This window comes from Salmo salar, chromosome ssa29 (assembly GCF_905237065.1).
Source record: "Salmo salar chromosome ssa29, Ssal_v3.1, whole genome shotgun sequence".
In the NCBI taxonomy this organism is placed as follows: Eukaryota; Metazoa; Chordata; class Actinopteri; order Salmoniformes; family Salmonidae; genus Salmo; species Salmo salar.
The window spans coordinates 871124-889224 of record NC_059470.1 but is presented as its reverse complement, the minus strand read 5'-3'; the positions used below and the strand labels follow the sequence as shown (position 1 = coordinate 889224).

The 18101-nt window shown below is 44.8% G+C and overlaps 1 protein-coding gene across 7 annotated transcripts in view; it reads right to left on the bottom strand.

Moving 5' to 3' along the window:
• LOC106590020 (MAGUK p55 subfamily member 7) overlaps positions 1-18101 on the bottom strand; it is a 284039-nt gene that overhangs the window by 63442 nt on the left and 202496 nt on the right. For all 7 annotated transcript variants that reach the window (XR_006762736.1, XR_006762737.1, XM_014180502.2 and 4 more), the window contains 2 exons: positions 12333-12529; positions 11251-11318 (listed from right to left, as the gene is read on the bottom strand). Coding sequence is in view for 5 of the 7 variants with exons in the window: in XM_014180502.2 (XP_014035977.1) it covers positions 11251-11318; positions 12333-12529 (265 nt within the window). In the remaining 2 variants the exon portion in view is untranslated. The remainder of the gene's footprint in view (positions 1-11250; positions 11319-12332; positions 12530-18101) is intronic.

Below are 18101 nucleotides of genomic sequence, written 5' to 3'. Positions count from 1 at the left end.
GTCTTTATTTCTAAACTAAATGTGCACTGGCTCTCCTGTGAAATCAACTGGTCTAAAAGGGTTATTGTGCCTCGGAATGTCCAGACACTAGACCGCCTCGTCACCTCAACAGAGCCTCACGTAGCCTGGTGTATACGGTAGGGATAGAGAAGAAGGGAGGGAAGGAGAGAGAGCGGGGAGACAGGGGGGGAGAGAAGAGGAGGTTTGGGAGAAGCAGCCAGGACACTCTGTGGTACTCTGATGGGATTATAATTTATGATTTGTCGGGAAAGTGACAGTGGTAATAACAACACAATGAGGAACAGTTTCTGCACGCAAAGAGAATTGGAACCAGAACCCAGAGGATGGTTCCAGAACAGAACAAGCCGTAATTGCTAGCAGGACCACATCAACGACAGGGAAGAGAGAGCGAGAGAGGGAGAGAGAGGAGGCTAGCAGGACCACATCAACAGAACTGACGGGAAGAGAATCGTCTGGACCTTTAGAACAAAGAATGGAAAAGATGTTGTCCCTTTAACCCGAATGAATCATATAACATGTACAGAGATCTATTTCACTAGACCCAAACAGGAGAGCATAGCTACAGTACAACCCAAAATATTTATGACATGATGCCTAAAAAATTATATAAATCCATGATACACTGCTACAGGGCACTATAGCACCACAAACAAGACAATGTCAACAAAAGAAACATATAGGCACCACATGATTTTAAACAATTGCTCTCCTAAGTATTGCAATCTATACATTACCTCCATGACATGCTAGCTCACAGACTGAGGAAAGAGGGGAAATGTAGACTACTGTATTGAGAGAGAACAGGACATAATTGGCAAGTAAAGCACAGGGCAGGGTCTGTGGGACATGACCACACACTCCAGTGTCTCACTACTGTTAGGGTCTGAATCATGGGGTCTTAACTGCTAGCTACTGTATAGCTTGGGGCGGAGGGACAGTGTCTGGAACAGCTACTGCATGGCAGGGGGCGAGGGACAAGCTGCGCAGGGGGACAGATCTATGAAAAGGACTGAGGGGGACAGATGATGTCTCACCTAAGTGGTATCCGTTTAAATAGAGGCCAAAGCCACAGAACCAACCGTCATCTGCTGGCGATGGAGAGGAGACAGAACGAGAGAGAGTGAAAGAGCATGGTAGCCAGAAGAGAAGAACAGGAGTTAGAGAGCAACAGGCATAACAGATCACAAACCGAGCCAGCTGGCCTACCCATCTACACAGACTCACTGAACATGGTTAACAGCACAGCCCAGTACCATAGAGGGAAGAGAGACAAATACACAGACATACAGGTAGGTCAAACACATCATCAGACTACACTTCACCTTTCCCACTGAATAAGATAAATATTCAGTAATACATAATTTTATATCATATATTCAATGGACCATATAGAACAATGTACATAAGAGAGAGAGCCTGGTTCTGCGGCTGGCATGACCCTGCTATGGCATCATACATAGCATGAAGCTATGCTGAACCAACGGGGGGGGGGGGGTTACAAGCAGCTACAGTCAGCTATGCGTGTGAAGGGATAAGCCTCTATCCCTGGCTCAGTTAAATTATGTCTCCTATAATGAAAGTGATAAGTTAGTAAGTGAAAGAGGAAGATTCGGTAAGATTTGCCCTGCACAGCAAAGACAATAACCTTAAGCTCATCTTGGTTTCCTCGGAGCAGGAGTATTTAACAGAAAAATTGACAGAGACACCCGATGTTCCTCTTTACAACCGTTTCAGTTAACATGAGAAGACAGGCGAACACAAACAGTGGGATATGGGGGGATCGGGAAATGAGAGGAATGCAGATTGCCGAGCTCCCCCCATCCCTGACACGTTATGATACATCTGCGTCCCAAATGGCACCCTACTCCCTAAGTAGTGTACTTCTTTTGACCAGCTGAGGGAATTACAAAGGGAATAGGTTTCCATTTGGGATGCAGTTACAGATACACGGCAAAGTAATGTCAACAGGCTGATCAGCAAATGAGGTGCTGGCTGGGTACCTAGCCAATGAGCTGTTATGTATCTATGAGTCAGTCTAGGTGAGCAGCAGTTAGTCTGACAAGCTGTACCTTCTATTTCCTCAGCTTCGAAAGGCGCTGCGAAAGCAAGAGATAAAAGTGAGAAATTAAATAGGAGTGGTATTAACAAAAGGGAAGAGTTAAATGGAAAAGAGACACCTACCAAATTAAATTGCTATATAGTCTAGAAAAGCAAAGAAACAACAGAAACAAAGAAACAACATATGGTACAAATATTAAATTAATAAAATAAAAGACACAGCGCATGTTGTCTGTTGTTAATTGTGAGGACACCACAGGAAGAACACATTGGGCCCTGCTCAAAAGTATTGCACTTTGTGAATAGGGTATCATTTGGGACAAATCCATTGTCCTCTGATGAGTTGGGAAAAACATTTATACTTGATAAAAATTGAGGCACAGTATCTGGAGCATTCAGGAAAACTCCACATGAAAACATGTTCAACATCATTCATGACTCTTGAATTGAGACTCATCCAACTATGCTTTGGTCTCTAGTGACACAGACCATAGAAATAAACAGAAGCTGTGCCCGAAATGGCACCTTATTCCATATATAGTGCACTACCTTTGACCATGGGGCTTTAGTCAAAAGTAGCACACTTAGGGCTGTGGTCCAGAGAAAGTATATGGAGTCATTTGGGACACGCAAGAGTATTTATCTCTAGTGATACAGACACTGTCCTGTGTGGCAGCATCACTTAACCCAACAACCCAAGCCGATGCAGGCCCATGCAACCACATAGCAGTCTGGTGAGGCCACAGCACAGCAGTGACGAGATGCTCCGTGGTGGCTCGGGAAGAGAAGAGGGTTGTGTCCCAAATGGAACCTTAATATTTAAATAGTGCACTACTTTTGAACAGAGCCCATAGGGCTCTGGTCAAAGTAGTGCACTCTCTAGGGAATAGGGTACGATTTGGGACTAAACCCGAGAAGAGGGGAGGTCATACATCCAGACCCCAGACACCCAGACCCCAGCCTCTGCACACTGAGGGGAATATTTGGAGCCACTTAAAAAGCTTCCTTCCCTTCATGTGGTCCCAATTCCAGCAAACAGGGTTAAATCAAAACATACAGGACTGCATCTATGAGAGCCTCGAGCTCACCTTACAGCAGACCGCTATTCCCAGAGCGCACTGCAGAGCGGGCAGATGTTGCATCACGCTACAAGGTAATGGCTAGCCATAACAACAGTCAGGAATGATCACGGAAAAGAATGGAGTTGTTTCTCGAACCGGTGGTTAGGAGGTTAGGATACACACTAAAAGCTTCTCGTGGTGAAGGGTTGTTTTTAAGTGGGATAGGGTAATGTGAATGAGAAGCCTTTATCTGACATCTTGTTTCACATGTTAGTGTGTGTTCACAGCAATGTTCTCTCCGATGCTGCCTCCTCCTATTGTAATGTGACATCTTAAGTAAAACCAGCATCTGAAGAGACTGAAGAGAGAGATCAGGGAACAGTGGCTGAGAAAGAGAGTGAGGTGAAAGAGGGAGGAAAAAGGAATGAGAGTATATGAGAGGGAAGTAGAGAATGTGCGTGACAGTGATATCTATCGACCTTCAAAGCTAACTGAACTCATTACACTGTGCCCCTACTTTCATCTCCTGGCTATCTGCACACAACGAGGAAAGTTGAAGTAATAGTTTAGTTGCAACTATTTATTCATCTACATTCTTCGACCGATGGAAAACCATGTGATAATATCACGCAGGATGAAGTATTGACAGGGAAAATCAGAGAACGAAGAACGAAGCTGGTAGCTACTTGCAAGACAGCGGTAGCCGGCCAAAATCTTCAAGTTTTAGTTTATAAGGGACTTTGATATTTTGGTCCTCCAGACCTACATTTTGTGAGCAGTAGTCTGTCTACTCTAGAGACGAGAGAGTAAGAAAGTAGTGCTGGTATTGTCGTTACGCGCCGGGGCCTGCTGTGACAGTAGAGCCTATCATTTACTGAGAAGTCGAGCCATCATGGCCGCCCACGCTGCATGAGGCTATAGCGCTTGCAGTGCAGTCAGACTGTCACTGGACGCCCCAAGGCACCCCACGGAGCCAGAGGGACACACAGAGAGAGAGGATTGGAATGTGTGCAGACATGCGTGCATGCAGTTGTTTGTGCACGTGAACGTGTGTGTACATACGTGTGTTTGTTTGTGCGTGCCGGGGGTCCGGGGATCACAGAGCTCCACAATGAAACCTCACCAGAAGGGTGACAGAGGGGTGAGATGGAGGGGGGGAAGAGGGATAAATAAAAGGGGAGAGGGGGACATTGCCTCACATCTAGCCTCTATGGTGTCTCTGTGGTTGGATTCTGTGGCTGGGGGGGGGGAGAAAACTCTGACAGGGGAAGGCCTGGGTTGGTGGATGCTATGCTACTGCAGGAGCTGTGTGCTCCAAGAAACAGAGACATAGAGAACCAGTCAAAAATTTGGACACACCTACTCATTCAAAGGTTTTTATTTATTTATTACTATTTTCTACATTGTAGAATAATAGTCAAGACATCAAAACTATGAAATAACACATGGAATCATGTAGTTACCAAAAAAGTATATATTTTATATTTGAGATTCTTCAAAGTAGCCATCCTTCGCCTTGATGACAGCTTTGCACACTCTCGCATTCTCTTAACCAGCTTCACCTGGAATGCTTTCCCAACAGTTTTGAAGGAGTTCCCACATACGCTGAGCACTTGTTGGCTGCTTTTACTTCACTCTGCAGTCCAACTCATCCCAAACCATCTCAATTGGGTTGAGGTCGGGTGACTGTGAAGGCCAGGTCATCTGATGCAGCACTCTATCACTCTTCTTCTTGGTCAAATAGCCCTTACACAGCCTGGAGGTGTGATGGGTAATTGTCCTGTTGAAAAACAAATGATAGTCTCACTAAGCGCAAACCAGATGGGATGGCGTATCGCTGCAGAATGCTGTGGTAGCCATGCTGGTTAAGTGTGCATTGAATTCTAAATAGATCACTGACAGTGTCACCAGCAAAGCACCCCCACACCATCACACCTCCTCCATGCTTCATGGTGGGAACCACACATGCAAAGATCATCCATTCACCTACTCTGTGTCAAACAAAGACAAGGCGGTTGGAACCAAAAATCGCACATTTGTACTAATCAGATAAAAGGACAGATTTCCATCGGTCTAACATCCATTGCTCGTGTTTCTTGGCCCAAGCAAGTCTCTTCTTCTTATTGGTGTCCTTTAGTAGTGGTTTCTTTGCAGCAATTCGACCATGAAAGACTCCTCTGAACAGTTGATGTTGAGATGTGTCTGTTACTTGAACACTGTGAAGCATTTATTTGGGTTGCAATTTCTGAGGCAGGTAACTCTGCTGCAGAGGATGAGTTCATTGGAGGAAACTCTGGGTCTTGCTTTGCTGTGGTGGTCCTCATGAGAGCCAGTTTCCTCATAGCGATTGATGGTTGTTGCGACTGCACTTGAAGAAACTTTAAAAGTTCTTGAAACTTTCCGGATTGACTGACCTTCATGTCTTAAAGTAATGATGGACTGTCGTTTCTCTTTGCTTATTTGAGCTGTTCTTGCTATACTATTGACTTGGTATTTTACCAAATAGGGCTATCTTCTGTATACCAACCCTACCTTGTCACAACACAGCTGATTGGCTCAAATGGATTAAGAAGGAAAGAAATTCCACAAATTAACTTTTAACAAGGCACACCTGTTAATTCAAATTAATTCCAGTTGACTACCTCATGAAGCTGGTTGAGAGAATGCCAAGAGTGTGAAAAGTTGTCATCAAGGCAAAGAGTGGCTACTTTGAAGAATCTCAAATATATTTTGATTTGTTGGACACTTTTTTTGGTTACTACAGGGCAGGGATTCCCAATACAGGCCAGCACTGTCCTATACTGCAGATGTCTTCTCTCCTCATGCAGTGAGCTCTTTACCTGGTCACTGACCCACTCATTCAGTCTCTCCCTCTCGCCGTCACTCTGTCCCTCTCTCCAGCTCCCTGTCTCTCTCCAGCTCCCTGTCTCTCTCCACCTCTCTCTCTGTCCCTCTTTCTCTCTCTCTCTCTGTCTGTCCCCCTCCCTCTCTCCATCTTCCTCCTCCTTGGCAGTGAGACTCATCTCTCAGCTATCCCCTTACCGGTGAAGAGGCTGTGGAATGACCCCCAGTCAACACGCTCTGAATGGCTCTGAGTTATGGGCTGATGTCACTCTGCCTGGAGGCCAACACACAGATGGAGATGGCCTTCCCTCCTTCCTTTCCTTGAACAAACTCAACCTTTTTATGGTCAGGATGAGACCGGGCCGGGCGGAATTTTCCAGATGACATGAAATTAGATAGTTTTCATACGTTGGGACGACAGAGATTGGAACGACGGCGGTTAGATAGATTGTGTACAGTCTTGCCATAACCGTCGGTAACGAGGGGAGCTGGTTTGCATTTGAACCTTTGATCTCCTCTGCCTGTAACCTGTTCATGATTGCGTTTTAGAATGAACGTTAATAATGACTGTCTATCCAGAAATGTATACGCACAGAGATTAATAACTAACACACTGTGTTATGAGTTGTTCTGATGTTGACGGTTTTATTATTTCATTATTTATTTGTAATACTAAAACTCGGAGCAGCTAGTTGTGAGGCCATTCAAAACACTATGTGAAGTGTGGTCTCTAATAGACATTATGGAGACAACCTTCCTGGCTGAAATTAAACTGAGTTTAAACTGGATTGAACTGGTTTTGAACTCCTCTGTCTGTGACCATTTCAGTTGAGACTTTAAATAGTTATGTACATTTGAATTGAGATTTGAAATAGTTCTATAAATTGAGGGAAGACCAGGTTCATGGGCACTTAGTAGTATTCCATTTAAAAAAACGGTTAAATCTTTCAGCAGTTAAGAGAAAGTGAGCGTGTGTCTGACGAGACAACAGTAACCTGTGGAGGGAGAGAGACAGAGAAGGCCTCAAGGTGAGCTATAAGTGCACCCACGTTTTTTGGCAGCTAGGCTAGAGCTCCTAACTACTATACAGTCAGACAGGGGAGTGATTACATGTCAAAAGTATGGAGAGACGTGGCGTGCTATAATAATGTATGGCGAGACGAGCTATAGGGGATTCGCATGTGAGAGACATGCTATAGTAAAATCGCTCAGGAAGCTGTCAGGCGGTCAAACCTCTGTCAAGCCTCTGTCAGACTGGAGGAGAGTTTGGGTAGTGAAGAAAGAAGAGGGAATGAGATGATGGATAGAGGAGAGGATGGGTATAGGAGATTAGGAGAGGGTAGAGGAGAGTAGGAGAGGGTAGAGAAGAGGATGCGTAGAGGAGAAATAGGAGAGGGAATGAGATGGATAGAGGATAAAGAGAAGAACAGCAGACTGGAAGAAAGTCAGAGGGACATGATTCAAGGTTTGGGTAATGATGGAGGGACAAAAGATGAGTGATGGAGGAAGGGGAGACAAAGGGAGGGAGCGAGAGGTATCAAAACCAGCCTAGACTAGCCACCATGAAATTCAGGAAAAAATACTTTAACCAAACTATGTTTATGGATGCTATTCAAAAATAGCAACTAAGGCTAAAGCTTTTTATTACCAAATGTTTTAAGGCATAAATCTACATTATTCCAACATAGGGTACATCTTAGAAGGAGAATGAGACTATTTATAAGGCCTACATGGACACGGTTAAGTGAAGCTAGATAGGCCGTTTCAGTCCAATATCAATATTGTTCCAGCCGATTGAGACAGCTCCTGCTCCTGGGCTGGAAACACTAAGATCCCCGTACCCCCGGCACGCACAAACAAACACACGTATGTACACACACGTTCACGTGCACAAACAACTGCATGCACGCATGTCTGCACACACACACACACACACACACACACACACACACACACACACACACACACACACACACACACACACACACACACACACACACACACACCATCTCCCTCTGTAACAGCAGGTATCTTTGGTATCTTTCAAATAGCTAATGCTTTATGACTGGCCAGAGCCAAACAGGGCTGACTGAACTAGAGTCTGGTCTAAACCAGAGGAACTCGCCCTCCCCTCCTCCTGACCTGGCTACCGACAGTCCATAGGGTCACATACTCTCTCTTCTCTTTCTCTCTCACACGCTCTCCTTATGCCTCTGAATCTCTCTCTCTCACCTCCTGCCTTTTTATCTTTCTCTCTCTTTAACTCTCCCTTTCGCTTTGGCTCCCCCTTTCATTCCCCACAATGCTTCCTGTCTCTCTTGTTCGGTTTCTCTTGAACCTTTCCCCTCCATTTCCAGATTCTCTACTACCCTCTCTTTACCCCTTCTCTCTGGCTCCCTCTCTCTTCACTCCCTCTTCTGTGTTATGTCATTCTCTACATTGCCTCAGAGAGGGTTGGTGTTGGGTAGCTAAACATAAGTAGACATGGCTCCTATACAGTGAAAACAATATGTCCAGTAACTCCTACAGAGTACAGTGAGTACAGTAGAGTATGTGAATGTAGAGTAGTAGAGAACAGCTCCCAGCTCATACATCAAAACCTGACAATGTCCCAAATGGCACCCTATTCCCTTTGCACTACGTTTGACAATGGCCCATAGGGAATATAGGGCATAGAGTGCCATTGGGGACACACCCTGAGACTGGGACTTCTTACTCAACACAGGTACATTATATTCATCATACTGTACGGCCGCCCAGTATTTACGATACACACCCAGGCATTACATTAACCTACTGCTACTGCTCAAAGAGAGTGTGTCCCTTAAATGGCACCCTATTACCTTTATAGTGAACCCATAGGACTTGGGTCAAAATAAGTGCACTATATAGGGAATAGGGTGACATTTGGGACACATACACAGGTATTACATACTACTACTGCTGCACGTGCGTAGAGCTGTGGCGGTCATGACATTTTGTCAGCCGGTGATTGTCAAGCAAATAACTGCCGGTCTCACAGTAATTGATCATTAACATAAACACATTTAGCATCTCCTGGCTTCCATGTATAGCCTACAAGCCACTGACGCAGATATTTGGAAAATCTACATTTTAGTCTAATAAATCAATTTAATAAAGCCTACACCATCAAAATACATTTCACCATTCTCAAAAGTGACTGCAAATGTGATTATGCATGTAATGCTTTATTATAAAAGTGCATTTTTATGGTGAAAATTATCTTCCCCAAAATTGAAACTCCTGTTGTAAAGTGGATTAATGTGCTTCATTTTAAGAAGTTATTTGGCCACTTTAGTTGTGATACAAACCTTATCAAAACACACAGGCCTATGGGCTAGGCTATATGAGTTGTGTGACTATGATTTGAAAAAGTCACAAAAAAAAGGCAAGCGCTGTTTCTTTCCTTACTGCAAATAAGCTGGGCATCATTTACAAGTGTCAATATACTGTATCATTCACAGATGATAGGCCAATACTGTCACCCATCAGACTATTCTTAATTGAATCTTGTCTTTACATATAGTAAATAATATATGTGTGAAATTAGTTTTCATTTAGAATGGACCATTATCATGCACCTGTCTCAGAACAGGGGCAGGGAAAAAATACATGTCATCTATGCACTTAAATAGCGAATGGAGGACGCTTTTCCCGTGGTTCATTGTCATGCCAGCCAGGTAGACTATACTCCTGTTGTAAAGAGAAGCAATGTGCTTAATATTAGGAAAGTTGTGAAATAAATATAGTAGGCCGAGCCTATAGAAAGCTGATTGGAACCTCCTCTTTTTAATAGAGGCCATTACTCTGTTTTCTCACACAATTTCATAGCCTATATAAATGTTGCGCAACATGAGCTCATGGGCTCTCATGAAGTGTTTGCTTAGATTTTTGATTACATTTGCCCTGATGTCAGAGTGATTAGAGGGACAGTAGAGTGCTGAGTACCAGGCAGTTAGCAAGTTTGGTGGGCTACTAATGACCATCAGCAGCATCAGAGCTTGGAGAAGCCACGTTATATACACTAGTTATATTAGACTATTTTATACATGGACTCTGTTTGTGCTACCAGACCAGATCCAAACCAGCAGCATCTGTATTCTGCTCATATGTTTAGGAACCAGATGAATAATATTATATGTTACAGTAAAGAACCTGTCTGCTCCTTGGCTTTACTACTGGATATGTGTCAGACGTGGAGATTGACAGAACACATAGAGAGATCGAAAGAGAGAGAGAGAGATGGAGGGAGGGATCGAAGCCGCATGGCGAAAAGGTGGAGAGAGGGAACAGAGAAAAGGAATAAACACCTCCTCGCCTGAGAGGCAGTGTGTACACACAGTACTAGACACACACTTTGACACGCACACATATACACACAGACACACACATTGACATGCCTGAGAGGTACTGTGTACACACACTCTGACAAGCTAGGTCTGGGGCTGCATAGGGAAATAAACACCTCGGGACAGACATAGTTGGTTTCTGTCTAAAGTGTTAATTACCTTGTAATTACCTGTTAATCACTTCACTGTTAATATTGTAAAGTGTCATAATAACAGTGTTATTACAGCACCAGGTAAGTGTGTGTGGCTATTAGTGTGTGTGTGTGTGTGTGTGTGTGTGTGTGTGTGTGTGTGTGTGTGTGTGTGTGTGTGTGTGTGTGTGTGTGTGTGTGTGTGTGTGTGTGTGTGTGTGTGGTGCAATCTTGAGGCAGAAGGACCACATGTTCCCACACAGTAAAACATGTTAATGTGTAAACCAGAGCGGTGCTCAGCTGGCGGGTGGTTAATTTACAGCTCTGAGAATGAGCCCCTATCACATCCTCACATACAGTCTCCTTCCTATCAGATCATTAATTCTTCAATAAACCTTGCAGAGCAGCACTTATAGTGGATAGGGAGAGGTTTTCCAGAGGGCAGCCCCAAATATACAACAGAGAGAGGGAGGGTGCGAGGGAGCAAGCCAGACACAACATTTCCCTAGACGAGCACCAGCATTGCAGCCTTGGAGCGTTTCAGAGTGTAGGGCTTACACCTGATTGTTAATCAATCATAAACATATGAGCCTAGTGGACCAGTCTCCTGACAGCTATCCCCATGTACTCCCTGTCAGGTATGCTGAAGGCCCTCACTAAGGCACCTGTTCTGTTCCACTGAGGGAGTGACTGGCTAGTGGCAGGAGATATATGCATAGATGATCTCTGGGTGTGCTTGTGTGTGTGGCTGTGATATATTCTTACATGATTTTCTGCTGGAGAGCTTCTGGGCCTGAAAAACATGTGCGGCGGGCTGACGCAGTGCAAATCTCCTAGAAGAGAAGAGGAAGAGAGGAGAGGAAAGAGGAGAGAGACAGATAGGAGAGGGAGAAGAAGCACAATAAAACCATCAGCTTTCACAGCCGCACAGGGATTAATAAACACTTTCTGCTATGATACCCAGAAACATTCTTAAATATCCACTCTGTTCATTCTTTAGGACGAAAAAGAGAGAGAAAAAGAAAAGGAATAAGAAGCAGAAGAGAGAGAGAGGGAGAAAAAGAGAGAGGAGGGAGAGAGAAAGAGGGAGAGAGAGAGAGGTGGGATAAGAAAGTACAAAAAACACTATGCCTGCTATTGAAAAAGCTGCTCGTCGGTCGCCAAGAAACTGCCCCATCCCTCCAGCCCTGTGTTGCACATCAGCAGCCATCTAAGCACGCCACTGTGCGATTTTCCATCCTCTCCCCTTCCAAAGTGGATCAGTACCAGTGCTATCATTTTCTGTCATTACTCATTTCGGGCCAGACGTGCGCGGAAATCCAAAGTATTTTGGCAGTGTGAGGCCAGGCAAAAGAAAGGGAAGAAAAAGTCAAATGGAGAGAGGAATGGAAGGGGGGAAAGGAAAGAGAGAGAGGGAAAAAGTAATTCCTTTCATTGTGACGGCAATGAAACACTAGGGCTGGGCTGGGCTTGTAATGAGGGTGGCAGACAGACAGGCATATAGACAAGCCTCACCCTGGCCTCTGGCTGAGAAAAGGGGAGAGGGGCCAGGAGGGAAAGGTGGAGAGGAGAGGAAGACAGGGAGTTGGGGGTTAGGGGGGCGGCTGGGCTTGTAGTAGGGGTGCCAGGCAGACAGGGGGTCATGGGGGAGGGGGTGAGGAGGACAGGGGGTTATGGGGGAGAGGTGGAGTTGAAGTACATAGTTTTGGGGGTGTAGAGGAGCTGTCTGACCCGTAGCTCACATCTCCTGGAACAGTTAGAAGGGTACAAGGCTGGGGGCGAGGGTGACAGGAGGGAGAGCGGGACGGGGGGTAGGTAGTTAGGATCTGTCTAGGTAGCTCACTCACCTCTCCTGGAACTGTTTGGAGGGTATGAGGCCGGCGCGGGGGTTGGCATGGCTGTCGTGTTTGGCCTGCCACCAGGTTGCATCATCCTGGCTCATGATCTGAAGGATATCTCCCCTCTTGAACGTCAGGCCCGCCTCCTTACACGGGATGGCTTTGTCCTCCGCTGGTTCGTAGTCAAACAGTGTCTTCACAAACATCTGGAGAGAGATGAGAGGACGGGAGAGGGAGGGGGGGTTGAGAGACGGAGAGAGGAAGGGAGAAGGGAGGCGAGAGCGGGGGGGGGGTGGAGAAAGAGAGAGAGAGAGGGGAAGGTGGAGAGAGGGGGGAGAGGGAGAGAGGACAAAAGAGAGAGACAGGTGGTGGAGAGACAAAGAAAGACAGCAAAAATATGACAGCAGTTACCTTTCCACACTCCGGCGTCTCCTCTCCCCCCTAGTCGACGTGGCGACATCAAGGTAGGCCGTCGCTACAGCCATGTGAGCCTATCCCGGCTTCGGAACCAGAACAGATGCCCTTCACTGTCGCTTAACGTGATTGGCCAGGAAAGGTCTGTGCAATCAGGAGTCTATTACCTGCAACCATTGGCCCAGGCCTCTCTTGGTTATTCCATCAACATGGCCGGCATCCCAAATGGCATCCTATTCTCTACATAGTCCACTTCTTTGACCAGGGCAGATAGAGCTCTGGTCAAAAATAGTGCACTATATAGGGAAATGGGGGTAGGAACACCCCTAAAGACTAAAGTCTTTCAGCCGTCTCCGAGAGTGGCGAGACTTTAACATTGACTGAGTCAGAGCCTCCAAATGTGACTCCTGCTTCGTTCCACTTTGTGAATTTGGCTGATTCGCAGGTCAAATTAACATCAGTAATCTTTCCCTACTGAACAGGGAAAAAAAGTTTTTTTCCGAGGTGGGCTAATTTATCTTGGCAGTCAGGGGAGGCAGGGACACACCTTGTCATCAACACAACAGAGCTAAGACCTGAGAGAGGGACATCTTTAACTTTATAGTGAAAACAACTCACTACATCCTCACTCAAAGACGCTACAGGAGTGTCACAGTAGATTACAAGTCCTTAGCCACTGGTGAGCATGTGCATAGAGCGAGAGCGGAGAGAGAGAGAGAGAGAGAGAGAGAGAGAGAGAGAGAGAGAGAGAGAGAGAGAGAGAGAGAGAGAGAGAGAGAGAGAGAGAGAGAGAAAGAGATACAAAGGACAAAGTCTCTGCTCGTCTCTGCATGTGCCAGGGTGGAGTGCTATGTTGCCATGTAGTGAAATTATGTTTCAGACGGGGACCTTATGTTTGGGTCTGGCTAAACAGCCCAAGAGCATAATAAACCAATTACATCCTTGCTGAAAGCTCCCGGTTGTATCTCCCTCTCCTCTCTGCCCTTGTCCATCGTTTCTTTTTTTCTTTTTTTTTTTTACAGTTTAACACATGTGTACCCAATTAGCCCGCACTTCAACATATTTATATTAGCCCAGGAAAAATAGTAAACTAGCTCTTCACAGAGGGGAGGCTGAAGTTCTGGCACCGATACACAGGTTTAGATTGATGTCTGAAATTGACATATTAAAACCATTAAAGTATGACAGAGAGTACAACCCCCCTCCAACCCACCCCCACATACATGCATACATGCACACATGCACCCTGTGTTCTGACAAATGATATTCCAGCTTGTGTTTTGACCTGAGCCCCCTACTCTCCCTAGTCCCCTTCTGTTATTGATAAATGTCTATGAAAGACTATACATCACTACTATGAGTTGGAGAATGCAGGATACAGCCAGACGGTGGATTTTCAGTTAAAACACCCACCTAACATTACGAGCAACTACATTTACAGTACACATACACCTACAGCCACAACAGAAACCCAGACACAGGCAACCATATCATACTCTACGAATCAGTTCAAGACAAGTTTTTCTGAATCAATTAGTTGATGGTTGCTTAAATTGATATGTGTCCAGCAATGTAAAATATGAATTACATTTGTTGTTTTAGAATTTTGATTCCTACATTTTCAGAGGTACCTGCAACTTAACACAGGTGAGATAAATTACACATAAATGAGAATCACTTGTTTGGAACCAAATTAATATAGAATTTTGAATAATTTAGTTCAGGACATCTTTTTTTGTTATTGGTCCTGTGCAACTGTAAATCAAACGAATACACGTGTGAACACCAATTTTTTTCCCCCCAACTTATTTTAGAACAAATAGTGAATCTTGCAACTGTATCAATATATTTCCCTACAAATGTCTGCATCTCAAAAAGCAACGTATTCCAAATACTGTATGTGACTAATTTGGTCAAATGTAGCATAATTTCAAATTGTGTTTTTTACATTGGATAAAAGTAGAGACTCAGAGCTACAAAATGGTATATCACACACTATATTCTTGAGGAACAATGGGAAAGTAATTCTGCTTTGAAAGTTGATAAACTTGTAAACTCACTTTTGTGAAAATGGCCTTTGAATGTTTTGGTATCTAGTGAAGAGCTCTTCTTTGTCTACACCCATTCAGCATCGTTCACACCTTCTTAAGCTTTAGCCCCAGCCATCTCGTTTCGCTCCTGGAGCGCACACTTGACGCTCTGGCCGATGATTTGTTTGGATAACATGAAAACAGCCTAACTAGCTCTGCTGGCAACAATTTCATTACACTTTTTTGCCAACGTTTACTGACATCGGCCATATTCAACGGGTGTTGTACACTTTAGCTTAAGACATGTAGCTAGCTAGCTAGGTAAACAATGAACCTAGCTAGGTAAACCACATGTAAGATCACACACATCACGTAACATTAGCTAACGAGCCAGCCAGCTAACATTAGCTAGTTAAACAACAATGAACATAGTGCCCAATCATGTTGTTACTACCCAGCATGAATCTGCTGGGAGCTAACCAACCAGGTTCAATGTTTGCTCACTAACATTAGGCTCTAACTGGCAAAGCAAATGGCTCTGGGATACGAATAATAACGTCATACACATAACGTTAGCTAGGGAGCCAGCCAGCTAACGTTAGCTAGCTAGCTAACAGTACACTTTAGCTTGAAATGAAACCACTTTCTGTCAAAATTTGAAACGTGTAATGTCTTAAAATGTAGCTAGCTAGACTATTGCACCCGTATACATCATCATGCATGATGGCTGCATCTCCCTGTCACAGATGCCATGCCACGGTTGCCCTTAGTTTGAAGATGTAATTCTTAGACAGGCGTTTTCTCCATCTCTTAAGCTATCATACTCTAATTTCACTGATTTCAAAACTCGATCCTCCAGAAAGTGGAGAGCAACACTTATGCAGCGCCACTACACGACAATTTTTTTTAAAAAGACGTGTTTGACAGGATTACCAACACAGACTGACCAGCTCAAATTGACAGAAGCCCTCTATATGGCAGACCAATCCCAACTCCTCTCTCGGCATGTCCAGACCACTCATTATATTAGCCAATTATGGCTAGTGGGAAGGTTGCGCTTGTTTTCTACGGCTTAACCAACTAGGCTTGTAATTTAACAATTGTATTGGTATTTACAGATAGCATACACGTTTGTTATTAAGGCATATGAAGGAACGCATTTCTGGCAAAAAAAACGCATTTTGATAAAAATATATATTTTTTTAAATGTTCAAATGGCTCTCCTGTGAAGTCGTGACTTGCAAAAGACACCTAGTTTCCTGAAACGGGTCACATATAGTGCCTCATGGGCCCTGGTCAAAAGTAGTGCACTATAGGCACTATATAGGGAATAAGGTATATTTTGGGATGCATACTAACACTCCAGCACTAGAGGCAGTAAGCAGCTATAGAGGACCTCTCAGTCCACTCACAAAAAGTCTGAAATAGCACCAAATTCCCTCTATTGTCACCCACCACCACGTGTCTCCCATCTCCCCTCATTATCCCCTGTGTATTTATACCTGCGCTTTCTGTTTGCCTGTTGCCAGTTTGTCTTGTCCAATCAAGTCCTACCAGCATGTTCCCGTGTTTCCTGTGCTCTAGTTTTTGTTTTTCCTAGTTTTCCCAGTTTTGACCTTTCTGCCTGTCCTGACCCTGATCCTGCCTGCCGTCCTGTACCTGCCTGACTCTGATTTAGATTACAACTCTTTGTCTGCCTTGACTTACCTTTTCCCTGCCCCTTGTACTATAATAAACTCTGAGACTCATAATATCCGCCTCCTATGTCTGCATCTGGGTCTTAGCCTGAGCCTTGGTAATATGCACTGGCCATGACTGACCCAGCAGACTTGGACAAGATCCGCAACGCTGTCTCTTCCCAAGGAGCCACCATTAGAAGACACAAGGAGTTACTGCAAAGCCTTATGGAGGGACTCCATACCCTGGCAGAACACTATGACCATGCATTCAATACATTGCTGGAGCAATTCCGCAGAGTTCCCTATTAGGCAGCAAGCCACTCTCCCGGAGTGGGGTCCGTCCTGTCCCAACGTTCTGCCCAGGACCAAAAGCTGCACCCCTGCAGGGTCTGCACCCCTGCTGAGAGGAACTATGATGTGGGAAATTGAGAACTCCTCACCTCAAGATGGCGTTGGAGGAGTGGAGGCACTGGTTGGAGGGTGCGGAACACCCATTCTTAGTGTGGACTAACCATAACAACCTGGAATATCTTCACACCACCAAGCGCCTCAACTCTAGGCAGGCTCGTTGGGCCCTGTTATTCACCCGTTTCAATTTCACTCTCTCCCACCGCCCAGGGTCCAAGAATGTGAAGCCTGATGCACTCCTACATTTGTATAGCCCCGCTGCTACTCCGTCTGACCCCGAAACCATCCTCCCTACCTCCTGTCTAGCGGCTGCACTCATCTGGGGTATAGAGAGCCTGGTCCATAAGGCGCAGTGGGGCTATACAAATGTGAGGGATTCCGGCGGCAGGTGGCTCGGGCAGAGGGTATGGCTTTCCACTCGGGACCTGCCTCTCTGGGTGGAGTCCTGTAAACTTTCCCCCCCGTTTCATCGGCCCTTGCCCCTTCTCTAAAATCCTTAGCCCCTCTGCTGTTCATCTTCTGTTGCCCCGCACCCTCCGTATACACCCCGCTTTTCATGTGTCTAGGATTAAACCTCTGTCTCACAGCCCTTTGTCTCCTGACCCTGATCCTGCGTCCTGTACCTGACTGATGCTATTTTGAATTACGACTCTTTGCCTGCCTTGACTTACATTTTGCCTGCCCCTTGTACTCTAATAAACTCTGAGACTCGTATTATCCACCTCCTGTGTCTGCATCTGGGTCTTAGCCTGAGCCTTGATATCTATAGAGCACTATTTTTAACCAGAGCCATATACAGTGCATTCGGAAAGTATTCAGACCCCTTCCCTTTTTCAACATGTTGTTACATTACACTCTTATTCTAAAATGTATCAAATATTTTTTCCCCTCAATCTACACACGATGCCCCATAATGACAAAGCGAAACAGGTTTTTAAAAAGTTTTGCAAGCTTATGAAAAAAATAATATAATAATAAAAATAATAATATTATACACTGCTCCAAAAAATAAAGGGAACACTAAAATAACACATCCTAGATCTGAATGAATGAAATAATCTTATTAAATACTTTTTTCTTTACATAGTTGAATGTGCTGACAACAAAATCACACAAAAATAATCAATGGAAATCCAATTTATCAACCCATGGAGGTCTGGATTTGGAGTCACACTCAAAATTAAAGTGGAAAACCACACTACAGGCTGATCCAACTTTGATGTAATGTCCTTAAAACAAGTGAAAAT